General features: G+C 31.7%; 3 protein-coding genes and 1 long non-coding RNA gene across 5 annotated transcripts; 2 read left to right on the top strand and 2 right to left on the bottom strand.

The window, feature by feature from the left end:
* Positions 1-1,783: 1,783 nt before the first annotated feature.
* LOC125608035 lies at positions 1,784-3,939 on the bottom strand. Its single transcript, XR_007339057.1, has 2 exons — positions 2,118-3,939; positions 1,784-1,953 (listed from the first exon to the last, which is right to left on the bottom strand). It is a non-coding gene; the product is annotated as an uncharacterized LOC125608035 (long non-coding RNA).
* A 373-nt stretch (positions 3,940-4,312) lies between these two features.
* On the top strand, positions 4,313-6,424 carry LOC111213872 (S-adenosylmethionine mitochondrial carrier protein). The gene is made up of 4 exons (XM_022715710.2): positions 4,313-5,292; positions 5,383-5,501; positions 5,587-5,665; positions 5,748-6,424. The coding sequence occupies exons 1-4, from the start codon at positions 4,939-4,941 to the stop codon at positions 6,306-6,308; spliced, it is 1,113 nt and encodes a 370-aa protein (XP_022571431.2). The 5' UTR covers positions 4,313-4,938; the 3' UTR covers positions 6,309-6,424.
* Positions 6,425-6,920: 496 nt separating this feature from the next.
* On the bottom strand, positions 6,921-9,539 carry LOC111213873 (fatty-acid-binding protein 2-like). Of its 2 annotated transcripts, none has more exons than XM_022715712.2 (10): positions 9,131-9,539; positions 8,652-9,051; positions 8,296-8,573; positions 8,108-8,210; positions 7,963-8,031; positions 7,797-7,833; positions 7,644-7,718; positions 7,508-7,559; positions 7,383-7,427; positions 6,921-7,296 (listed from the first exon to the last, which is right to left on the bottom strand). In XM_022715712.2, the coding sequence occupies exons 2-10, from the start codon at positions 9,029-9,031 to the stop codon at positions 7,199-7,201; spliced, it is 1,137 nt and encodes a 378-aa protein (XP_022571433.1). In that variant the 5' UTR covers positions 9,032-9,051; positions 9,131-9,539; the 3' UTR covers positions 6,921-7,198. The 2 variants fall into 2 exon arrangements, with proteins under 2 accessions (XP_022571433.1, XP_022571432.1); XM_022715711.2 differs by having other exon boundaries at positions 9,178-9,538.
* A 12,676-nt stretch (positions 9,540-22,215) lies between these two features.
* On the top strand, positions 22,216-25,088 carry LOC106449978 (probable serine/threonine-protein kinase PBL12). Its single transcript, XM_013891635.3, has 5 exons — positions 22,216-22,879; positions 23,291-23,426; positions 24,152-24,288; positions 24,367-24,490; positions 24,577-25,088. The coding sequence occupies exons 1-5, from the start codon at positions 22,466-22,468 to the stop codon at positions 25,038-25,040; spliced, it is 1,275 nt and encodes a 424-aa protein (XP_013747089.1). The 5' UTR covers positions 22,216-22,465; the 3' UTR covers positions 25,041-25,088.
* The last annotated feature ends 2,031 nt before the right edge of the window (positions 25,089-27,119 follow it).

Here is a 27,119-nt window from a genome sequence, read left to right as displayed (position 1 = left end):
TTATACTTTTTCAAATTCGAAATTTTTTATAATTTTTTGAATTGTTTTAAATCGAAAATTATTTTTGAAACTATTTTTAATGTTTTTAAGCATTTATTTATATATTTATTGGAATACTTAATTTCACATTCCAAAAATTCTATCTCACCCGTCAACTGTAAACCCTAAGTCTAGATTAGTTAACCCTAGAGGTATAAATATCTTTTACCCTTCATTAAAAGTGAGGGTAAAAGTGATTAGTATAAGCTTGAAAAATGGTACTATGAATTAGGCGTGAGACGGATCCGGATATCCGAGAAATTTAGGATATCCGGATTCGGATTTGTCGGATCTGTGGATTTAATATCCGGATCCGGTTTCGTGGTTTCTGGATATCCGGATTTCAGATATCCGGATCCAGATCTGTAAAAATAATCAAAAATAATAATTCTTTTAAAAAAATATTAATTTTTAATATAATACATAAACTAAATATTTATACAAGATTTATAAATATATGTATAAGTCTATAATATTGTAAAAACTAAAATATAATATTATAAAATTAATTTATGTATAAATATTAATATATCAACTATTAATATTAATGAAATTTAAAATTTTAATATGTTTTAAAAATACAGATCAAGTTATCCGGACCTAAAAATTAAGATACCCGGATCCGGATTTGGTTTAGACGGATCCAAGATTTTATTATACGGATTCAGATCTGGACATCCCAAATATCTTATTTTCAGAGTGTATCGAATCCGGATCTCAGATAATAAGTCTCATGCCTACTATGAATGTAGTATTTGTGGCAATTTTCCAATAATAAAACTAAATTCGTTACATATAAATTTTTTAAAAAATATAAAAATATTTCCTTTTTCTTATTACGTAAGTTTTGTAGAAACTAAAGAAAGGAAAATTAAATTAAAACCCAATTAGAAATTTATCACCCAAAAAGGAAATAAAAATTGTAGTAATGATAATTATGTATAATTATAATTCATCAAGAACTACTTTGTAACTAACTACTATAAGATTTAACATGAGTACAACACTAGAAAACTATCTTCTCAAATAATATTATAGACGTGTCTTTCACTAACATTGTCATTTCTTGATGATTCCTCCACGGACGCTTGCAATCGAATACACTTACACCCACGGATTACCAATTATAACCTTTCATTTAGATATCTTATATATTAAAAGAGAAGTCACAACTTTTACTCATGTGTGATTTTTTTTAAAATAGACATATTACTAAAAAGTCATGTTACGTTTATTCTATAATCTTATTCTTATCATTATTATAGATCTAAATAACTTATTTTCTAGATTATAGGAACTAAATAATATGTTTACTACATTATAGAAACTAAATAATTATTAATTTTTTCCAAGAAAAAAACGTGATCTGGAAACAACCAATTCAACAAAAAAAAATATGATAAAATTATTATGTTTTAAATAGTGATAGACACACATCATATATATTATACTAATATATATCAATATAGAATTGAAAGCAAAATGTTTATATAAAAATAAATAAAAATAAACATCTGCGCGGTTGCACGGATCGAGATCTAGTTAAGAATACTTACTACAATATTACTTTTGATTTCTCCCCTACACAAACAATGTCCTCAAAAGCCTTTATATCATCTAATTTCTCTTTCACATAAGCTTCCCACCAGCTATACCAGCTCAGTTACTTTTAGACTCTTTTGTCTAACAAATCAATCTTGTCCTCAGTTTTTTCCAACCATTCTCCCATATATTTTTCATGTTGTTCACGAGCTATACCAGCTCAGTTACTTTTAGTGCGTTTTCTGGTGCTTCAGTTACAGATAATCCTCGTTCTCTGGATTCTCAGTTGGAGGGGCTAGTAAGGAAGCCACGTCTTTGTTGAACATCTCTTCAAACCATGCGACATATCCTTTTGGAAGACACGACATTCAACTGTCAACAATGACATCATGTTTCGTCATAATCTTTTATGTGATTCAAGCCACAAGAGTTTCTTCTTCACCAGATGGAATCATGATATTCTCAATGACATGTAAACAAAGAATAATGATTAAAACAAAACAATCTAAATTATTCATATGCAAAGGATAACTAACCTTAGGTTCTTCAATTATTAAGAGAATTTTTTTTCATACTTTGAAGTGCACATCCTAAGACAATTTTGGTCTACACCTCAAACATTAATCTGCATAAGACACACACACGTGATATTGTTAGAGTTAGCTTCAGTTATTATAGTAGTAACAATGATCAATTTATAGAAACTGGGAATTGGCCATAAAACACCCTCCTTAACGACCCCCTCCAAAAAGAGTCAGCGTGTACAAGGTCTTTCTTATCATATGATAAAATGACAATATATGAGTTCGTATCTTCTTATTTTCATGGAGAGATATCTCTTCGAGGGTTGCATTCTTGACTTTGTTCTTTGTCCATCTCGTCTTAGCTATCTTTCGTTGCTACAATAACAAACCAATTAACTAGAGATTTGAATGAGACACATGAAATCAACATGCATCCACCATCTCTCCATCACATCAAAATCGACATGAATAAGAGACTTACCTTGTAGTTCTTGGTTCTAGTTCTCCCTAGTTTCAAAAATGTCTTAGAAAAGAAAAAAGAACAAGAGAAATTTATGAACATTGCTTGTGAAGAGGGAGAGAGCCATGAGAAATCGTGTTTGAGTCTAGGTGTGATTGAGATCCGGTTAGATCCGACGTGTTGTTGAGTGAGCGGATAATACTTAGGTATGTTTTGTAATTTTGTTGATTTAGCTAGGGTATCTGATACGATTTCCCCTTGATTTCGTAATTTTTGCAAGGTGAGATCGAGAAGACAAGAGTGGAGTGTTGTGAAATTGTTCATGGATCAAGTTCTTGATCGGTCAAAACATTGATAGAAATTATGAATGGACGAACGGATCTTTAGGCCGGGTTCGGATCGGTTTCTTCCAGGCCATGGTATTTCAGATCCTAGACATTTTGACCTTAGATACTTCAATTTTTTTTGGTTCGGATCGATTTTTTTGGGTCCGGACGAGTTCAGATCTAAAGTTATGATATCTGTAATATTTTGTTAGAAACTCTCAAACATTATTTTTATTGCTTTACGTAAACAAAAAAAAAAGGAATTGTAAAGAGAGTTCCAAAAATTATGGCTGTCTAATTTTCATATGTTATTTTAGATTATCTCCAATTTTATTTTATTTTCACTATAAAATAATATTTAGAGTAAAGAAATTTAACTCTATTTTATTTTTTCACTCTATAATAAAATAAAAATAAGTTTAATGCATAAATAAAATAATTTTTTTGTTTGTTTATCACTCTTTCATTTTAAAATAAAGTTGAACTGAAGTAAAATTCAAAACTGTTATAAAATTATTCTATTTTAAGTAGAAAAAAAGAGAGTGATCTATTAGAATGGTCTTATGCCATCTCTACCGCCACCTGTCGCCTCACTCTTTCAGATCGACACCTCTCTGGTCACTAGCGCTCTTCGCCAGTACTGGAGAGGCCCTTCCTCGTCTTAGTTCTCTTTAGTCTTTGTTTCTTTGGTCAAGGGAGGTTGAGGATATGAGTTCATGTCAGGTTCGATGTTGGTTGGCGTGGTTGTGACTGGTTCGAAACTTTGATCTGGTTTGCGGTGGTGGTTTAGCTGTTCTTTCGGATCCGGTTTGTAGCTTGTCAATCGATGTCCATGGAGTCCATTGGATTCAGTTCATCTTCTCATCCCTCTTTATCTAGGTAGTAGTCAAGTTGTGTTCTTGTGTGGGTTGGTGTTTTTTTGTCTTCTTCGGAGTTTAGTTGTGTGTGTGCGTAAGCTCTATCGACGGGTCATTATATGGCGGGGCTATGTATTACGGGTATGATTTTGTCACTGATGCACTTCCCGTTAGTCGTAGCTTCTGAACTGGGGGGGGGGGGGGGGGGGGGGGGGGGGGGGGGGGGGGGGGCTCCTGCTTCGGTACTTCGGTGGTTTGTGTTCGTCAAAGTCTCGTTTGTGGGGTTCGTCTTTTGGATGGTAAGTTGATGTGGAGGTATCTACTTGCTTTTTCTGTGCCTTCATGGTGTGGAGTGGGGTTTCAAAACGACGCAGTGGTTTCGATCATTGGCTCTTCTCTTGCGAGGAGGTGACCATTCTCTTGCTTGTAGATGGTTGAGTTTGGGTACACGAGTGTCCGCGTGTTTGAGCCGATGATCCTTTTTGAAGTTATCCCCACTTGGAGTTTCAAGACTCGATCTTGTGCTTTGCTCTCTCTTTCTCTCTCTCTCGGATCTGGTTTGTCGTTGTAGACGGGTGATTAGTAGTTGTTGGTTTTTTGGTGACTTTGGTCTTTCGTTTGTTTATGACGTGGCTGTTTATGGTTTTGACATGTGGTTGTGTATGGTCCTCTCAAGTTCTGGTTTCTGGATTCAGCACATGCTTCTCCAAGGTTTTAAAAATGAACGTTTGTCTGTCCTTGTTTTGGAGTTTGATTATGGCTCCCTTAGTTCCTAAGCGTTTCAAGCACACCCCCTCTTAGCTCTAGTTATGTTGGTTTTAGGACTAGGAGTTTTTCTTCTAGTCTTATGTTTAATCATGTGTTTCTTGTTGTCTCCGGGATGTTCGATCTGTGAACTTGCCGATTTTAGTCTCCGAAAGGGTTGTGATCCTTGTCGGTTTTGCGTTGTATGATTGGTTTTGAATTGTTATAATAAATTAATAGATAAAAGAAAAAAAAATGGTTTTATGCCACTCAGTCATTTGGTCGAACACAACCCCATATGCCTCGTTGCGTATAAACAAATATTTTTACAGAAACAACTTGCGGACTTAACAAACCAAAACTTTTTGTTGAAATCACATGTTGGATCTCTATCCTCACTATATTCATCTATCGATCAACTCTTTTTGTAGTGTCTTTCTTTTCACATGGTCGGAACAATGGAAGACTTCATTGAAGAAGAAGAGTTCAGTGTATCCGTAGATCCAAGAAGATCAAGACCGGGGAAGAAGAAGAAGAAAAGAAAACCCGAATCTCAAGTTGTCTCTATTCTGAATCATTTGTTTGTAAAGTACCCATGTCTGAATAAAAGCGTCGTCGATACTGGTCGGGAATGTTCGGATTCAGATACATCATGTAGCTTGAGTTTTGCAAAAGTTGGAAACTTTACTTCAAGATCTCCTCCTTCGATCAAATCTGGTCATCTTCTCAAATCAGCATTAGCAGGAGGAATCTCATGCGCTTTCTCTGCCTTTCTAATGCATCCTGTCGACACTGTCAAGGTTCGTTATAATTAATTAATATCTGACTTCAACTTACTTCCTTGTTTTTTAGATACTGATTATTGGTTGGTGTTGAATGAATTGATTTAGACACAAGTTCAAGCATCAACAACACTGTCGTTTATTGAAATAATGTCAAAGATTCCGGAGATTGGTGCTCGTGGTTTATACAAGGGATCTATCCCCGCCGTTGTTGGTCAATTCGCAAGGTTTTAATTCACATCACAGCTTCCGCTTTTTGCTTATCATCGGACATGGATCATGATGTTTGTTTGGTCTCTTGTCTTGTTTCAGCCATGGTTTACGTACAAGTATATACGAAGCAAGTAGACTCGCTTTACCCCTCGTTGCTCCTGGTCTCCTCGACATCCAAGTTATTATTACAAAAAAAATAATAATCTCTTTTTTTTTTCCATTTCCATCATTTGATTTTTTTTTAAATTTTAATTGATTAGGTTCAGCCAATAGCGTCGTTTCTCGGCACGGTTTTGGGGACTACACTGAGGATACCGTGCGAGGTGCTGAAGCAACGGTTACAAGCCAACCAGTTCGACAACATCGTGGAAGCTACGCTTTCCACGTGGCGTCAAGATGGTCTCAAAGGACTCTTTCGCGGCACGGGCGTCACTCTTCTCCGCGAGGTTCCCTTTTACGTCGCTGGTATGGGACTCTACAGCCAATCGAAGAAGCTGGTAGAGAGAAGGCTAGGGAGAGTGCTTGAGCCGTGGGAGGCCATCGCTGTTGGAGCCTTGTCTGGCGGTTTCACGGCTGTTATGACGACGCCGTTTGATGTGATTAAAACTAGGATGATGACGGCTCCTCAAGGGGTGGATTTGTCTATGTGGATGGCTGCGTATTCCATTGTGACACATGAGGGCGTTCTTGCTTTCTATAAAGGAGCTGTTCCGAGGTTTTTCTGGACTGCTCCTCTTGGTGCTTTGAACTTGGCAGGCTACGAGCTTCTTCAAAAGGCTTTCGTGACAGTACCTCTTGATCGGTCAGTGCATAGCGATTGACCTTCGTTTTAGTATAGCACTACAACACATTTGTTCACATGTATTCATTCTTGAAATAAGCTCTTGTCTATCTTTCTTTTCTTGTGAATTATTTCGAAATCTAATTTTTCCTTTGCGAAATACAGAGAAACAGTTTGTTACAATAAGCCTAGGACAATGATAATTACTTGCATAGTATTTGTTTCTAGAAAAATATGGTGACTACTATCACTAACCAGAAGATCCATATACACACGTTCTCATATTATCGAGCTCATTTAAAACATTTGTGATTTATGTCTCACTAATAGTTTGATCCGTTTATTATTGTACATATTTCGTCTACAACAACATTTGTCATCAAATGCAAATGGAATAAGCAACTACTTGTCTTTTGAGCTATTAAGATATCAAAATCTAGAATAGCTATAGGGATAATAGATCATAAACCACAATATGGTGAAACGTTTTTGGAGACGGACAATTACATTAGCAAGCACCCTGTTCAGGTTTTATTATACGCAAATGTTATAATTTCCTTCGTCAGTTCAGGCTAACATTACAGGATCATACTGAAGATTTGGATACCGTTGGTGCAAGATCAGTAACTGTTTCCAGGTATATATGTCATTAAATAATCCGATTATATATATAGCTATAATGAAGTTTCGTTACATAATTGATAAGCCTTGTTGAAAAAATATAATCACTACAGAGCCAGGCAGGGGGAGGGTTTATTTAGAGCCGAGTTTCTACCAAAATAAAGCTGGGTCAGGTTGGAACTTGGAAGCCAGCTTACTAAGTACTTATATTCCGTATTCATATACGAACTAGAGACATGGAAAGATTCTGGACCCAAGTGCCTTCTTCTAAAACTCAGAGGGCCATTGGTCGGTCTAAATTGATTTTTTTCAGCAACTCTTTAAGATTCCCACAACGTTCCTACCAATCTCCTCTTTTGTCTGCTCAGACACCGGAACATCTCCAATGTACATATCAAAGAATGCCCCTGCAACGTTTGGGGCAAAATCTCAGACCCTTGGGTACACAAAAAACAAAACATAAAATAGAAAAAGAAAGGAAAGAAGAACTAACTACAAAGATCCTTGCTACGGACAGCTCCAACCATGTTACCGCCAACTGCAAAATGTTTACCATATATTACAGAGAGAGAGAGGGAAGCTAGATTTGTATACAGAACTCAGCAAATGATTACTCACTCTCTGTGATTAGTTGTCCATCAGCTGTTCTTCGAAAGTCTATTACTGTTCCCTGAAAAATGAGTCTTACGCCTCTTAGGTGTGTTTGTTTATATGTGTAAAGCGTCAGTATAAGCATTTTCAGCCATGGGCGTACCGCGGGGATTGGAATGTCTTGTGTGAAGAATGAACCAAAATCATTCAAGCAATTGAAATTAGTCTTGGGATTTGCCTGAAAAAAAAACAAAAGGAAAGGATTATAATATTATGCGCAAAAAATGCATAATTCACAGAGTGTTCCAGAGTTTACCTTCACCAAACGAGCGCGTAGAGATTTCTCAAAAGCACTGAAAAAATAGACAAACAAGATAATAGCTTATTCAATGCTTCAAATCATCAAATGACTAGAATAAAAAGATTAAAATAAAACTGAAAATCAATTATAAAGATAAATAATGTAAGAACTTTCCACTTACTCTCTCACAGTATTGATCTTCAAACCATTGTAGTTAACAACAAGCCTCACACTCATAACAATATCCTCCCTGAAAAATATATCAAACCAGAAACTAAAAAGCTACACCAACTAAAAACAGATTGAATTTCAAAAGATGTAAATACCTTAAAAGATCTTTGTATAAGTCATCACATCTGCCGAGTTTGCTCCCGGGAATAGAGGCATACTTTGGACCAAGCTTCTGGCACACCGACGAAGGATGAACATCTAAAAGGCAGAGACAAGTTTCATTACGATAGCAAAAACGAAAAAGTATAAGAAAGACACTAAAAGCTAGAAGAATGCAACTTACAAAAACCAAACGCATATACTTTAAGAGATTTAATCTTGACGATCTTCATTGTCCGCGATCCAGTTGCAACAAGCACCTCAGAAGCTAATCCAGATGCATTTTTCTTTAACGACACAGGGAACTCGATCCCGGTTCGAGGCTCGACCGTTGGTCTTTTCGCGTCCAATTTGTGAAAACTCAAACCACTACTACGTCCAACCTGACAAGACCTATGCTCAACGTTGTTCGAAACTTGAACATCATCACTCCCTAGAGACAAACCAAGTCCATTCACCGACCTAAAATAAACACCACAGATTCAGAAACACACAACCAACCCCTAAGGAGAGAGTTACGAGCCTTGCACAAAAACTTACATCAAGGAAACAGCCAAGGAGAGGACGGAACAAGAGTGTAGCCTCTCAGCTTCATTAACAAAATGCTGAATAGTTGATTTAGAGAACAAGGCAGGGATTAAATCTTCTTTTGATCCGTAGTGAATTTGAAACAGAGAGAAGTTGGGATGATAACAACAACTCTTCACAGAAGAATCATCATCACAGCTGCTTAAGCTCCTCAATTGATAGTTAGAAATCTCCATTTTCTGCAAATTGTTGTTGTTGTTGTTCCACCAGCAAAGCATAGCTCCTGTGAACTTGGTGATGCAACTAAACGCTTCCAAGGCCAAGCTTCCAGGTACATTTAAAAGACTCCTCTTTGGTAAAATGTGTGATACGTTCCCATCATCCGAATCCATTTGAATAATATTTATTGGTTCTGCAAGAAGAAAAATAAAAAATAAAGACAAAACATAAATCAAATAAAGGTAGAGACCAAATCAAAGACAGAACCCAACAAACACAAACGCAGAATTTGTCAGGCGAATTTGTGATCGTGGTTTACATTTTCGTATTATTGCAAAGGATTTACACGCGACGTGAATTTGTTAATTGAAGGGAAAAGACAAGGAACATAAGAGAAAGAGTGAAGCTTTTTTGTCTTTCTTTCTCTGTTGTGTTTGGGATCTCTTGACGACAAAGATGGCAAAAAGGAATATGCTTTTTTGGCTACGGCGAAGAATAATAACGATAGTCGCTGGGAGGGATTTCGTTTTCAGGGTTTCTTTGGTGACAATGACATATTATTTTATTTTTTTTATTTTTTAAAACGGAGAGAAAAATCGTTCGACATCGTTCGTTAGCAGAACCGGAGGTCTATAAGACATACCACTCGACCGACCGAAGGATCGATCATGACATATGTGTTCTTTTTTTTTTTGAACTACTGATATATGTGTTCTAAAAACAACGATATATATTACTAACCAAAAGCCTTTTGCCATTAAAATAATTGGCCTAAATTTTAAACTTATTTTTTTGAATGAATGTAAAATTATATTCAGTCAAAACTGTGTTACATCTAGTGCTTCTGTTTTTTATTTATATACTCAATCAACTAAAATAAAAAACTTTCTATTTTCTATTTTCTATGTTGGATTTGGAACTTGCCTTGTTCCAAACCAAGTGCATAAACTCCTTTCCAAGTATGCTTGACCCGTGGCTTTGACAGCAAGGAGATGAAGCCTTATCGTTTTGTCAATAAGCTTACTCAATATAGCAGCCGTTTTTGGTTCCTCTCCATGCCTTCTGCCATTTCTTTCTCTCCATATGCTATGAACTGCAGCCTGAAGAGAGTATCTGATAAGAAACATTTCTGTTGGAGGGTAGTTTCTACCACAAACCATTTCCCCAATATCATCCCAGTCAGTAGTGAAGTCATCCCTAAGAAGCCCTTTCACCAGAGATTCCCACACTTCAGTCGAGTAAGGACACTGAAAGAAAAGGTGCTTGCATGTCTCCTGAACTCCCCGACACAGAACACACTCTGTGCTCACAGAGACGTTCCAAGCTTGCATTTTGTCTCCTGTTTGCAATCTGTTCCTTCGCGCAATCCATAACATGAAAGAGTATTTTGGAGTAGACTGAGGAAACCATATACCTTGACTCCAAGCACAGGTTTGATGCTCATTTCGCACCTGTTGCCAGGTCCTCTTTGAAGAGAATTTACTCAGATATTTCCCTTCACCCCACTTCCAAAGCTTAACATCATCGATATCGGCTAACCCTCCAATACGCAGCCTATCAATCTCATCTTCTATGTCGTTGAGAATACTTTGTCTGTGCCTCCGCCGTCGATGATTTGATATAACATCTGCCATCGTAGCGTTGTTTGCTATGCCAAGGGCAATAACGCCACGATCACCTATCACCTCCTTAAGACACCCAATCTGAGACCATACTTCATGCCAGAATGAGGTGTGACTTCCATTACCGACCTCAACCTTTAGAAATTGCCTTGCAATACTCCTCATCTTCAATAGCTTTTTCCACATCCAAGATCCCAAGTTTGTGTTAACTGAGATCGACCAAAAAGATCCCTTCCTTATCAAGTAGCAGTGGATCCATTTGACCCACAAAGAAGAGCGCGACGATGCTATTCTCCATATAAGCTTCAGGCAGTGAACATTATTTACTTCCTTCAAGGGCCTAATGCCCAAGCCGCCCTCATTTCTTGGTAGACAAATGTCTTGCCAGCTAACTTTTGCTTTCGTGGTTTTAAGATCCGGTCCAGACCACAAGAAGGCTGTGCACAGTCGCTCTATCTCTTTCAGGCAGCTACTTGGTAATCTGAATGCAGCTAGCCAAAAGTTTGCAAGACTCATAATGACCGAGTTGATCAGTTGAAGCCGACCAGCGTGTGAGAGGAAACGACCAGTCCATGAACTCATTCTTTTCCTGATCTTTTCCACTAAAGGCATGTAGTCATTTACAGTCATCCTCTTGGTAAGCAGAGGAAGGCCTAAGTACCGTACCGGCAATTGACCTGAAGCAAAGGGAAAACATGATAGAATTTCCAATTCCTGTTCTCCAGTAGTACCAGCCATGTAGAGAGTTGACTTTTTCCAAGCTGATCTTTAGCCCTGACATCACAGCAAAAGCTTCAAATATCCCAAATATACCTTCAATGGAGCTTTTTGTACCATCAGTGAAGACTAGCAGGTCATCTGCAAAGCACAGGTGAGTCAAAAGGATGTTCTGGCACCGAGGGTGATAGCCTATCTCTTTCCTAGCTGCGGCCTTGTCTAGCATGTGAGATAGCACATTCATGCATATGACAAATAGATAAGGCGAGAGCGCACATCCTTGCCTCAACCCTCTTTTGCTCTGAAAAAACCCCGCCAGTTCTCCATTAATCTGAACTGAAAAAGACGGCGTACATACACACAGCTCAATCCAGTGTATGAACGGCTCCGGCATGTCGAGGGCTCTCAAGGTGGTTAGGAGAAATGGCCAGTGAACAGAATCAAAGGCTTTTGCGATGTCAATTTTCATTGCGCATCTCGGGGTTATGTCCTCTTTGTGATAGTCCTTGACAATTTCCGTAGCTAGAAGGAGATTCTCTACTAATAATCGATCCTTCACAAACGCTGACTGATTGTAGGTGATGCAATGAGGGAGTGTTCCCTTGAGCCGATTGGCGATTATCTTAGAGATGACCTTGTAAAGTACGTTGCAGCAGGCTATGGGTCTGTAGTCTCGCATTTCCATCGCATCATCTTTCTTGGGGATCAAAGCAAGTATGGTGGTGTTGAGTCCCTTCGGTAAGAACCCCTTGCTGAAAAAAGAATGCACCGCAGTGGTAAAATCCTTTGAAATAATACTCCAAGAAGCCTTGAAAAACTCTGCAGTGAACCCATCAGGTCCCGGGGACTTTTCCTTAGGCATCCCAAATAACACATCTCTAATTTCCGCATCTGTAACCGGCTTGACAAGCGCATTTTTTTCTTCCTCCGAGCATCGATATTGTATGATCTGTTTCATCTCTTCCACTGTTTTCCCTTGCAGTCCTTCAGGTACCTGTGAGAGGAATTCAGTAAAGAACCTCTCAGCTTCTTTCTTTATGTCTTCTTGTGAACTGACCACTTGCCCTGATGGACATCTTATTTCTCTTATTGCATTCTTTGTCTCCCTTATCTTGACAGCATTGTGGAAAACTTTGTTATTTTTGTCTCCAACTTGCAACCAATGGAGCTTCGATCTTTGTTTCAAAATCTTTTCCTCTATGGCTGAGACCCTCTGCCATCTCTCTGCTGCTGTGAGTTCTGCTTGGATGTGAACTTGAGAGGGATCCTTCAGGGTTGCTTCCTGCTTTTCACAGAGATCCTGATATGCTTCTTTAAACTTAACCATGTTCCAAAGACAAGGTTAAGTTATTATGTAAGTTCTTAGCTATTTCTGAGCATTATATAAGTTCCTTTGACATCTCAGTTATAAGTTACCCTTGATAAATTTAATTTTTAGTGAAAGTATTATTCAATTTCACAAAAAGTTGAGTAATTTGTGTTCTATTTTCCCTTAGTTCTCTAAGTTCTAAGGAATCCACACAATATTGTTTGGGTGATTCAAGCTCCATATTCTCCATTGATTGAACGAGTCAGTACCCATTTATTCCACCCACCGAGTCAATCCAAAAAGCGTTGTTGGTTTCCGGTTCCATTTAGATCACACTCGGTCATCGACCAGACCTTTGGGTCGTGTGTCAAACGAGCAGCAATCCAAGATTTCTGGACCGCCAATTCCTTCACCTCAGCCAACACTCTAACTTTCATCCTAAAAAAAAAGAGAATTTCTCCTAACAAGTTACTGATGCAACATCCATGACGGTAGCTGGACCTGAGGTCGACAAGACACCATTTAACTAACTGAAAGACCGAGCATGACATATGTGCAGTGACAATGCCATAGCTTGCCAACCAAAATGTATTTTGCCATGAAAAATTCTAAACTCAACCATATGTTCTAAGGACAAGTGGAATCATCTTAAAATCTGCACAGACGAGAAAATTATGGAGTTTACAACAAACCAGAAGTTTCCCAACCCATCTATATGTGAGTATCAGCCTGGTGAAATGAATTCAGATATTTTTCTTATTTGATTTTTTTTTGAAATATATATATTATTCTGTGTAGTGATTTTTCACTCTAAACTCTCACCTTAAAAGTTACATTGGTTAAAGAAATATAAATAATATAAAAGAAAAAATCTAGTGATTTGGATAATTATTGTCTACAAGATAATATGTATTGTTTTTATCTTGTTTTTTTTTTTGATAACTGAGTGTCCTGGCCCTACTGTGATGGTCCAGACTAGAGACCGAGCCCTTTAGCGGCGCGGACGCACACCCGAGGGTGGGTCATGGCCAGGCAACAGTCTTTGGTAATAAAAAAAATTCTCAAAAATTTTATTTTAGCAAAGTTTTAATTTTTAATAGAAATTTTGTCGATTTGGGGTTGTGATTTAGAAATTACGATAACATGAATTTTTGTTGATAGATGTGTATTTTTTAAGATTTTTTTATCAATTGGTTGTATATTTTAGATAAAATTCTCAAAAATTCTATTTAAGAAAAGTTTTTATTTTTATTGAGAACTATTGTAGTTTGAGGTTCTGATTTAGAAATTAGGATAACAACAATTTTTGTTGATAGATGTGTATTCTTTTAAAAGTTTTGATCAATAGGTTGTATACTTTAGATAAAATTCTCAAAAATTCTATTTTTGGAAAGTTTTCATTTTTGTGAATAATAGTGTGGATTTGGGGTTTTGATTTTGAAATTAAGACAACAAGAATTTTTTGTTTATAGATGAGTATTCTTTTAGATTTTTTGATCAATAGTTGTATTTTTTTAAAATAAATCTCAACAATTTTATTTTAGGAATTTTTCATTTTTAAAGAAATATTGTAGATTAGGGGTTGTGATTTAGAAATTAGGATAACAAGAATTTTTGTTGATAGATGAGTTTTTTTAAAGATTTTGTTATCAATAGGTTGTATATTTTAGATAAAATTCTCAAAAATTATATTTAAGGAAAGTTTTTATTTTTATTGAGAACTACTGTAGTTTTGGTGTTCTGATTTAGAAATTAGGATAACAAGAATTTTTGTTGATAGATGAGTATTTTTTAAGATTTTTTTATCAATAGGTTGTATATTTTAGATAAAATTCTCAAAAATTATATTTAAGGAAATTTTTTATTTTTATTGAGAACTATTGTAGTTTTGAGGTTCTGATTTAGAAATTAGGATAACAGGAATTTTTGTTGATAGATGTGTATTCTTCAATATTTTTTTAAATAGGTTGTATATTTTAGATAAATTGTCTAAAATTCTATTTAAGGAAAGTTTTTATTTTCATTGAGAACTATTGTAGTTTTGAGGTTCAGATTTAGACATTTTGGTAACAAGAATTTTTGTTGACATATGTGTATTCTTTTAGATTTTTTTAATCAATAGTTGTATTTTTAAAAAAATAATTCTCAAAAATTCTATTTTAGGAAAGTTTTCATTTTTTAAAGAAATATTATAGATTTGAAGTTGTGATTTAGAAATTAGGATAACAAGAATTTTTGTTGATAGATGAGTATTTTTTAAGATTTTTTATACAACAGGTTGTATATTTTAAATAAAATACTCAAAAATTATATTTAAGGAAAGTTTTTATTTTTATTGAGAACTATTGTAGTTTTGGTGTTCTGATTTAGAAATTAGGATAACAATAATTTTTGTTGATAGATGAGTATTTTTAAGATTTTTATATCAATAGGATGTATATTTTAGATAAAATTCACAAAAATTCTATTTAAGGAAAGTATTTATTTTTATTGAGAATTATTGTAGTTTTGGGAGTTCTGATTTAGAAATTACGATAACAAGAATTTTTGTTGATAGATGAGTATTTTTAAGATTTTTTTATCAATAGGTTTTATATTTTAGATAAAATTCTCAAAAATTCTATTTATGGAAAGTTTTTATTTTTATTGAGAACTATGGTAGTTTTGAGGTTCTGATTTACAAATTAGGATAACAAAAAATTTTGTTGATAGATGTGTATTCTTTTAAAAGTTTTGATCAATAGGTTGTATACTTTAGATAATATTCTCAAAAATTCTATTTTTGGAAAGTTTTCATTTTTGTGAATAATAGTGTGGATTTGGGTTTTGATTTAGAAATTAGGAAAACAAGAATTTTTTGTTTATAGATGAGTATTCTTTTAGATTTTTTGATCAATAATTGTACTTTTTAAAGATAATTCTCAAAAATTCTATTTTAGGAAAGTTTTCATTTTTATAGAAATATTGTAGATTAGTGGTTGTGATTTAGAAATTAGGATAACAAGAATTTTTGTTGATAAATGAGTATTTTTTAAGATTTTTTTATCAATAGGTTTTATATTTTAGATAAAATTCTCAAAAATTCTATTTAAGGAAAGTTTTTATTTTTATTGAGAACTATTGTAGTTTTGAGGTTCTGATTTAGAAATTAGGATAACAACAATTTTTGTTGATAGATGTGTATTCTTTTAAAAGTTTTGATCAATAGGTTGTATACTTTAGATAAAATTCTAAAAAATTCTATTTTTGGAAAGTTTTCATTTTTGGGAATAATAGTGTGGATTTGGGGTTTTGATTTAGAAATTTGGACAACAAGAATTTTTTGTTTATAGATGAATATTCATTTAGATTTTTTTTATCAATAGTTGTATTTTTTTAAAGTAATTCTCAAAAATTCTATTTTAGGAAAGTTTTAATTTTTTACAGAAACTTTGTAGATTTGGGGTTGTGATGTAGAAATTAGGATAACAATAATTTTTGTTGATAGATGAGTATTTTTTGAGATTTTTGTTTTATCAATAGGTTGTATATTTTAGATAAAATTCTCAAAAACTTCTATTTAAAAAAAGTTTTTATTTTAATTGGGAACTATTGTAGTTTTGAGGTTCTGATTTAGAAATTAGGATAATAGGAATTTTTGTTGATAGATGCGTATTCTTCAAGATTTTTTTATTAATAGGTTGTATATTTTAGATAAATTGTCTAAAACTCTATTTATGGAAAGTTTTTATTTTTATTGAGAACTATTGTAGTTTTTGGGTTCAGATTTAGAAATTTTGATAACAAAATTTTTTGTTGATATATGTGTATTCTTTTAGATTTTTTGATCAATAGTTGTATTTTTTTGAAAATAATTCTCAAAAATTCCATTTTAGGAAAGTTTTCATTTTTATTAGAAATATTGTAGATTTGAAGTTGTGATTTAGAAATTAGGATAACAAGAATTTTTGTTGATAGATGAGTATTTTTTAAGATTTTTTTATCAATAGGTTGTATATTTTAGATAAAATTCTCAAAAATTCTATTTAAGGAAAGCTTTTATTTTTATTGAGAACTATTGTAGTTTTGGGGGTTCTTATTTAGAAATTAGGAAAACAAGAATTTTTGTTGATAGATGAGTATTTTTTAAGATTTTTTTATCAATAGGTTTTATATTTTAGATAAATTGTCTAAAATTCTATTTAAGGAAAGTTTTTATTTAAAGGGGAAATTACATGTCTACCACTTTCATGGTACCACTTTTTATTTTTACCACCACTAATGAGACATTTTTAAAAATACCTTCTTCATTAAGTGACAAAAGACTCTTATGCCCTTGTTATTTATATATATAATAAATTATTATTTAATTAAAAAAAATATAAAAAATAGAAAACAAAAAATATAAAAAATATAAAAATATAAAAAAATATAAAAATATCTAAAAATATTAAAAAATAAATATGTTTTCGAATTATACTTTTTCAAATTCGAACTTTTTGATAAATTTTTTTTTTGAATTTTTTTTTTCGTATTTATTTTTTATTTTTCAAATTTCTTTTTGAAAATCGAAAATTATGTTGCAAACTATATTTTAAAACTTTTTATATATTTTTTAAGTATTTATATATTTATTAGAATCATAAATTTCACATTCCAAAAACCCTACCCCACCCCTCAACTCTAAACCCTAAGTCTAGATTAGTTAACCCTAAGGGTATAGTTGTATTTTACCCTTCATTAAAAATGATAGTAAAAGTGGTTAGTGTAAAAATGAAAAGTGGTACTATGAATGTGGTATTTGTGGCAATTTCCTTTATTTTTATTGAGAACTATTGTAGTTTTGGGGTTCTGATTTAGAAATTTCGATAACAAGAATTTTTTAGGAAAGTTTTCATTTTTTTATAGAAATATTGTAGATTTGGGATTGTGATTTAGAAATTAGGATAACAAGAATTTTTTGATAGATGAGTATTTATTAAGATTTTTTTATCAATTGGTTGTATATTTAAGATAAAATTCTCAAAAATTTTGTTTAAGGAAAGTTTTATTTTTATTGATACTATTGTAGTTTTGGGGTTCTGATTTTGGAATTTTGATAACAAACAATTTTTGTTGATAGATGTGTATTCTTTTAGACTTTTTGATAAATAGTTGTATTTTTTAAAAATAATTCTCCAAAATTCTATTTTAAGATATTTTTCATTTTTTATAGAAATATTGTAGATTTGAGATTGTGATTTATAAATTAGGATAACAAGAATTTTTGTTGGTAGATGTGTATTATTTTAGGTTTTTGATCAATAAGTTGTATTTTTTAGATAAAATTCTCAAAAATTCTATTTTAGGAAAGTTTTACTTTTTAATAGAAATTTTGTTGATTTGGGGTTGTGATTTAGAAATTAGAATAACAAGAATTTTTGTTGATAGATGAGTATTTTTAAGATTTTTTTATCAATAGGTTGTATATTTTAGATAAAATTCTCAAAAATTCTATATAAGTAAATTTTTTATTTTTATTGAGAACTATTGTAGTTTTCAGGTTCTGATTTAGAAATGAGGATAACAAAATTTTTTGTTGATAGATGTGTATTCTTTAAGATTTTTTTTATCAATAGGTTGTATATTTTAGATAAATTGTCTAAAATTCTATTTAAGGAAAGTTTTTATTTTTATTGAAAACTATTGTAGTTTTGGGGTTCTGATTTAGAAATTTCGATAAGAAGAATTTTTGTTGATAAATGTGTATTCTTTTAGATTTTTTGATCAATAGTTGTATTTTTTTTAAATAATTTTCAAAAATTCTATTTTAGGAAAGTTTTCATTTTTTATAGAAATATTGTATATTTGAGGTTGTGATTTAGAAATTAGGATAACAAGAATTTTTGTTGATAGATGAGTATTTTTTAAAAATTATTTATCAATTAGTTGTATATTTTAGATAAAATTCTCTAAAATTCTATTTAAGAAATTTTTTTTATTTTTATTGAGAACTTTTGTACATTAGTTTTAAAGTCTCTAAAACTTTAATAACAGAACTTCAGTTTTAAATCTATATATAAATCGCCAATTAATGCCTAATGATTGGCCTATATTACTTTTAATCCACCGTAAGCCTGTTAAAAGATGTCACTAGTTGGAACTATTATAGCTTTAAAACGTTGTAAGATGTCCTTGAAAATTGACTTATTCTTGAATAGGATTGTGTTATTTCTTATTCGAAATCTTTTTAAAAAAAAACAATTTTTTTCTCAAGCTATAAGTTATATTATAGTTTTAAAATAAAAAGGTAAAAAGAAATAAATTAAAAAAAGTAGTAATTAAAAACAAATATTTTTAACGTCCTCAGCAAAATACTAAACCCTAAATCATAATCTCTAAACCCTAAATCCTAAATCCTAAACCCTTGGGTAAACCCTAAACCAAGTAGAAATAAAAAACATAGAGATAAATTTGTATATATATTTTTCTAGATAGTAGAAATAAATTTTATGCTATTATTTTAAAAGTACTTATTCCAAATATTTCACTGCATAGTACATGAGTATTTCAAAATTTTATAAATTGAAGAATTTTAAATTACATAATATATGGTACTTTACTTTAGTAAAAACTTTGTCCTATATAAGAAGTTTAATATTCCATTTATTAATAATTTGTTTGACCACGTGATGAATTTGTATTGATAATGCATGTAATCTCTAAAATATTATTTGAAAAGTTAGTTTTCTACGTGTCGCGCTCACATTAACTTTCATGGTGGTTGATTACTATGATACCCTTAATGATTATTAAATATTTATTTTATTTTATTTTTTATTTTTTTATTTAGGTTTCCTTTTTCAAATAACCTATATAATAAACAAATTTTATAAATTTAAAAAACGAAAAATATTTTATATATATAGTGTAATTCATAATAAGGAAAGTTCACAAAATAATCTTGATTTTAAAGTAAATAACTAATCTTCTTTTTAAAAAAAAAATAATCTTAAACAATATAATATATATTTTAAAATTATTAAGCATTTTCTTTAAATCAATCTATTTTTCAAATTATTACAAAATAATTCAAATAACATAAACTAAGATATCTTTAATGAATAAAATTTAATATAATCTTTCTTTATTTATGTTCTCTTTTATATTTTCAAATAAAATATAGGATAAAGAAATATTTATAAAACTTAAAACGAAAATATTTTTTATTCAATGTGATTGCATAAAAAGGAAAGTCTAAAAAAAAATCTTGTTATTAAAGTAAAGAATTAATCTTCCTTTTTAGAATGTATTAATTATGTTTTTATGCAATTTTGTACCTATCATCACTTTATTTTTATAATTTTATTTTTGAAAATTTACAAATACCAAACTTCTAAATCCTATAAAATTAACATAGTCCTTGGGCTATTTACAAATAGTCAATTCATAAATATATATACACATCTAAGATGTAAACCAAACTAATGCAATGAATACAATAAATATGATTTGGTTGAATTAGATTAGAAATAGTTATATTGAATTTGACGGAATATATGTAACACAATATACCCACAAATGAGTAACTAGACCAATCCAATTTTTTATACAAAGTCAAACATTAAATAAAAAATAATATATTTCCATTTATAGTAATATTCTTACACATATAAATTATGGATGACTCAAAATATTACTAAATAAATACAAAATTCTCAAATAATATTATAAATATATTAACCAACTATTACAATTAAGTATCATTGTTATGTTTATTTATGAAACTTTGAATCGATCAACACTTCAGTTAATTTTATTCTTTGATTCTCAAAACAACATATACTAAATTATACATAAACTTACTAAAATATATATACAAATCTAAAACAAAAATCAAACTACATGAAAATAACAAAAGTAATAAAAATTTTAATATGTAAAATAAAAATATCTTAGTTGAATCGAAAAAGTAAATGTTATCTAATATATCCAAATAATAATCAAACAGTCGAGATATTATATATCCACAATAATACGTCTAATTAAAATAATGTAATGTTATTTAAAATAAACCATGTATATTGATTACAATATAAATAACAGAATAAAATTAAATTAAAAATAAAATAATAATAAATTATTATAATGTAAATAAATTATTATAATATATTTACTTTATAAATATTTATATCCGTGCATGAGCACGGGAAAATCACCTAGTGATAAATATTTATAAAGGAAAAATATAGATGACTTTAAATGTTCTTAATATTCCATTTGTTGAGTAGGATTCGTAAACTTGACAATAGTTAAAATTTTACCCGTCTTTTTTTTAAACTCATTTCTATCAGTTTTTTTTATAAGTCCTATCGGATGATCCGGTCGCTCCGGGAGGAACGCAATTAGTGCTACAAAGTGGATTAGCCCGAAAGCATACCAGACTACCGAGTCCGGGTTTGGAATACCTTCCGACTAATGTCACGGGGTGGACCAACCATTTCTTACGGCCCGCCATGTAAACTACTTAGACCGAAGCCTAAACCCAGACTGACTAAATAGTGATAACTTAGTTTCCAGAAGAAATTGAACCCAATACCAAACCCCAAAAAATTACCATTAAGCTACCACCACTTGGTTATTTCTATCGGTTTTATATTCAACATTTACTTTATATCTCCATATAAATAAAACTCCCTTGTATATTTTAGTAAGAATTGCGTTATTAAGGTCTCCCAATAGCATGTTAGACTTGTGTCTCGTTTTCTTTCTATCTTTTCATCATTTTGATGATATCTAATAAAAAAATCGAAGCAAAAAAAATTCTTGGTTGGTCCAAAAATACTAAATGATATCTCGTCAAATCATGTATCCTCTTATTTTTTTCTATGTACTTCTAATCGTTTTTTATAAGAATTTTATTAAATTTCACTTCTTAAGATGGACGAAATAGTTTGGAATAACTCCTTGGGCTTTCCGCATTAAATTTTGAAATATAACCTAATTGATTAAGTTGGAAGCCCGTAAAAGAACTAACGGTGCAATATAAAACCTGTGCCAGGAAGTTATGTTATGTACCTGAGAACCAGTACCAACCCTTTGATATTAATTGATCATTAAACAAGAGAAGGGACGGATTTGTTCCCTTCGTTACCTCTTCATTAAACTGTTATCACGTAAGCAATAAAGTCAACGGACATCCAATTATGTCCTAATCATCTCATTCTCCTCTGAACAAGGCGAATCATATCTTCCCTTGTGCGTAATCTATAACAGCCAGCCGGAAATATGTACCAAATTATTATAAAAATTAGGTAAATGATTAGAACAACAGAAACTATTATAAATTATTCTTTTGATAAAGATATCGAATTAGTGGAATGTAGACCTTAAAATTCATTGAAAATATAACAAAATATTCGTTAGTGCGTAGACTTTTGAAAGATGAGTCTAAGTACATTAGAAAGAACCTACAATCAAACATTATTACGTCCACTAAACTAAAATGTTCAGTTTAGAAGTTAGAAAACAAATGTGATAAAATAAAATGTAATTTTCTAACATCTGAATCTTATTGTTGGAGATAACGAGAACAATGAATTGTCTCTCCTAAAAATAATATCAGTTCAGAAGTTTTAATAAATAAATACAATATCCCAAGAATATTGAATACTTTCTGTGCTACAACTAACGTAAAAACTAATTACCTTTACAGTATATGTCCCTAGAAAGTTCCAAGGTAGTCACTACGAATAAGACACAACAACCACTATAAATACAGGACTTTGAAGACAAGTAGGTTAACTAAAACACCCTTAATTTCTAAACCTACGCAATCTACAAAAGATACATCAAAAAGAGTAAAACACTATCTATCTTCCATTTTCTCCAAAAAGTTGAAGAAGAAGAAGAAGAAGAAGAAGAAGAAGAAGAAGAAGAAGAAGAAGAAGAAGAAGAAGAAGAAGAAGAAGAAGAAGAAGAAGAAGAAGAAGAAGAAGAAAATGGCAGTAACCAAGAACAAGAAGACATCATTGACATCTCTGTTTTTAGGATGTTACAGGACAAAGAACGCGAGTAGATACGAAGTAGAGGAGAGGGGCAACGCAATGAAAATAAGAACTTGTCCGGTGATCAAGAGGCTGTCGTTATCGGACATAAGTGATCCAAGCTCGCCCATGTCGGTCATGGATGACCTCTCAAACTCCTTCACATCTCAAAAGCTTCGTATGTTCACCTTGTCTGAGCTGAGAGTTATTACGCATAATTTCTCAAGAAGTAACATGCTGGGAGAAGGAGGGTTTGGGCCAGTTTACAAAGGGTTCATTGATGACAAGGTTAAACCGGGTTTAGAAGCCCAACCGGTTGCTGTTAAGGCACTTGATCTCCATGGTCACCAAGGCCATAGAGAATGGCTGGTACATAATATCTCTTTTTCTCTCTATTTCAATATGTCTCGATTTAGATTCAAGTCTCTACCCATAAAAGAAAAGATACTTCTTTTAAATTTGAAATTAACTGTTCTCCTTCATAATTAGCTATCAATAATATATATATGGATATTTTATGAAACAATACAAAAGTAAAATTGATTTCTGGATTTATCTCATTAGAATTTTACTTCGAATTTTAGAATTATTTTTAGTTTAGTTTCAGTAAGAATAAATAATAAATGTATATATAAATTTGGAATTCAGCCTCTAAGGGTGACAAAGTCCATTGTGCTGAAATTTCAGCATTTCATTAAATAGACTTTTTGACTTCTCTTTCAGACTTTTAATTAATTTTGTATATCGTTAGGTGATCTTCCTTTTTTGTTTAATTTGAAGGCGGAGATAATCTTTTTGGGGCAGCTAAGTAACAAACATCTTGTGAAGCTGATAGGATTTTGTTGTGAAGAAGAGCAACGAGTACTTGTTTATGAGTACATGCCTCGAGGTAGCTTGGAGAATCAGCTCTTTAGAAGTACGTTGTCGACTAAACTCTTTCCTCGTACATATTAACTTGGTTGAGTTGTTATTCATTTCACTTTTAACATGAGTTCGTTAAAAAATAGGTGCCCATTATTGTTATACTTCCCCTAAACCGAGTTTCAGTTTTTGGTTAAATCTTAAGAAACAATCACCCAAGTCTTTGATGACAGTTTTGAATGACCACTAAAAAATATGAGTAATACCACTAAAGGACCATACATTTGTTATTTACTCACAAAATAAAGGCATTTCATATATGTCGGCTCATTATCAAAAGTGTTTATTTTAAAACTATGGATTTGCGAAATTTTTAAGAACATATTTGTTTCAAAACAACATATAAATTTTAAACCAAGATTACAAATTTCGTATAAAAAGATTCAATAACATATTATATAGCACAGCTATATAATATTATATCATATTGAGTAATACACAAATTTTGTAATATTGGTTTATAATATATATCATATTGAAAATTTTGTATACGAGTTTTGTAATTTTTTGTCAATAACCACATGTTCTCGTTCTTTGCAATTTTGGCACTACATTTGGTTATTGAGGAAGCAAGCCAAAACAGTTTGATGGAAAAAATACATGCTTCACAATGACTTCTTCAAATTTTACTTTACTTTTCATTTACAAAATATAATAATATATATATATACTACATTAAAATTTAAACAGCATTTGAATAATATTTTTACGTTGGAACAGGAAACAGTGTAGCAATGGCATGGGGAATAAGGATGAAGATAGCCCTTGGAGCCGCTAAAGGCTTAGCTTTTCTCCATGAAGCAGAGAAACCTGTCATCTACCGAGACTTCAAAACCTCCAACATATTGTTAGACTGCGTGAGTTTTTTTCCCTTTCTCATACTATAAGCACTATAAATTAAATTACTGATTTGATTCATTTTGTGAATTTCGCAGAACTATAACGCAAAATTATCTGATTTTGGCCTAGCCAAAGATGGACCTGAAGGAGAACATACACATGTAACAACTCGAGTGATGGGAACGCAAGGTTATGCTGCACCTGAATATATAATGACTGGTAACATTTTTGTTGAAGTTGAGAAATGTTTTACCATATAACAGATATCCCTTGAGATTTGTTGTGATGGTTTATTTATGTGATAGGTCACTTGACGACAATGAATGACGTCTACAGTTTTGGAGTCGTTCTGTTGGAACTGATAACAGGGAAACGGTCAGTGGACACTACCCGGGCACGAAGGGAACAAAGCCTCGTGGAATGGGCGCGTCCAATGTTGAGGGACCAAAGAAAGCTAGATCGGATAATCGATCCAAGGCTCGAATGCCAGTACAAAACTGAGGCAGCTCAGGCAGCAGCTGCCTTAGCCTTCAAGTGTCTTAGCCAAAATCCCAAGTATAGACCAACAATGTCTGACGTAGTAAAGGTTTTGGAGTCTATCCAAGAAGTTGAGACAAAGGAGCGTAATAGTAACAACAAAGAAACAAAGAAGTTTGTGGATAAAAGAATCATTAGACATCACCGTAAAGGCCAAAAAAGAGTGAACATCGCTTATTCAGATTCTCTCCTTTACAAGGAATCCAGGGCAAAGCAGAACAATGGGGTTTGAAATACATCAGTTTTCATATTAATTATTAAGCATTGATATTTCTATATATGCACTTCTTATATTTAGTTCTAAGAGCCTTCTTCCATAAATTTTGGGATGGAAAGGTGGTGTTATTTCTCCTAGTTCTATAATTAAGAAATACATGGTACACAAGATGCATGTACACTTTTACAAAAAAAAAAAAAAAGAAGGTTCATGTACAAATAATATAAAGTAATTGTTATTAAGTAAAACTTTTAACTCCGATGCCAGAATAACATACACCTTCCAAATCACTTGGTTACCCGGTCAACCAAGTCCAACCACTAAAATGAAGTGTGTTTATTCTCGTTGAAACACGAAAATCCTTGTTTGCGGAAATTAGTAAGAAAATTATTTGTTTCTACCAACTAATATATGTATTAACTGGAAAATGTGAATACATTTTTCTCTTAGTAAGAAAATCAGAAAATCACAACCTTAAAAAAATGTCAATAAGAAAATTGCTTGGCATTTTGCATGATTTTCATGGATTTACTGATCCTAAATAGCCATGTATCGTCACGAAACGATATGCCTTGTTGTTAAATGGTAAGGATTGTCATTGTTGTGTTCACGTTTACAACTCAAAAAAAAATACAATGCATTGTACTATAATTTTTTCTCCCATACCAGTTTCTTTTCACCTATCATATTATCTGATGTTGAATTAGGATTGGTTAGTTTGTTTGTTTTTAGGTTGATAGATCACAGCTATAAACCCGGGTTACAATCCTAATTTGAGAGATCAAATTCACCTTTACGAAATCTTTATTTTAGTTTCTGAAATTTTTTGAAAGCATTTAAAACTTTGTGAAATGTTTTAAAAACCACACAAAATTTTGTGAAAGCATTTAATGTATTATTTGTAGAAAATGATTAAATTTTTTAAAGAGAATGTTATAATTTTTTTTATCATATTTTATATAAAATGAAGTATATATTTATATTTAAAATAAAATAAAACGATGAGTAAACTAGTTAGAATTTTATTTTATTATTATTTTTAATAAATATTTAAGAATTTAAATATTTCTAATAGGTACAAATTGTAAATAACACGTAAATTAAAACTAAAATTTTGTTTATTTTAATAAAATAGATTTTTGAAATAGATATTGAAATATTAAAAAAATATATAATCTATATATATATAAATATGTTCGCTTCTCTCATGTGATGCCACGTCATCAAGTCGTGCGTTATGAGAGTGACACATGTTCCATTTTATATTTGAGGCCAAAATAAATGAATGCAATCAGGGGTAATTGAACCCATCACCTCTAACACTGGTAATTTCTCTTAGAACCAATAGGCTAAAGTCACTTTTTATAAATATATAAATATGTTCGTTTCTCTCCTGTGATGCCACGTCATCAAGTCGTGCGTTATGAGAGTGACACATGTTCCATTTTATATTTGAGGCCAAAATAAATGAATGCAATCAGGGGTAATTGAACCCAACACCTCTAGCACTGGTAATTTCTCTTAGAACCACTAGGTTAAAGTCACTTTTTATCAATATATAGCCGCGAAAATACTTATTATCGTGTCGGCTGGAAGCTCATGCTTCTTGTGCTTGTGGCCAGGGCCGATACTGAACTGACGTCAAGATGAAGATCGTGAAGTTAAAAACTTTGCTCCAAACAGTTTTGCAATATTTCTAACCTTTATAACTTAATGCATATAATATATATCAAAATACATTTGTTGTACACGCTTTTATTAGTTTTGCTTTTAAAAGAAGGTATTTACAGTTCTAAATGTTTTGTGCCAGTGAAATAATGGTTAAAAAACCTCTATAGATATGTCATTTTAAAATAACACCCAACTTCTATATATAGTCAATACATATGTCCATGTTATATTCTAGACTAAATATTTTCTCTTTTAAAAATATAGAAAACAGTTTTTTTTAATCTACAAGCAAATGTTGTAAAGCAAGTATGCATTATACAAAATAATATATATTTAAAATCCATACGCAAAAACATAAAAGTTGTTATAGACCTTTTTCTGACACATACACATTCTACTATGAATAAGAATTAAAAAAAAAAC

The sequence above is a fragment of the Brassica napus genome, chromosome A4, assembly GCF_020379485.1.
Source record: "Brassica napus cultivar Da-Ae chromosome A4, Da-Ae, whole genome shotgun sequence".
In the NCBI taxonomy this organism is placed as follows: Eukaryota; Viridiplantae; Streptophyta; class Magnoliopsida; order Brassicales; family Brassicaceae; genus Brassica; species Brassica napus.
This window is presented reverse-complemented; position numbering and strand designations above follow the sequence as displayed.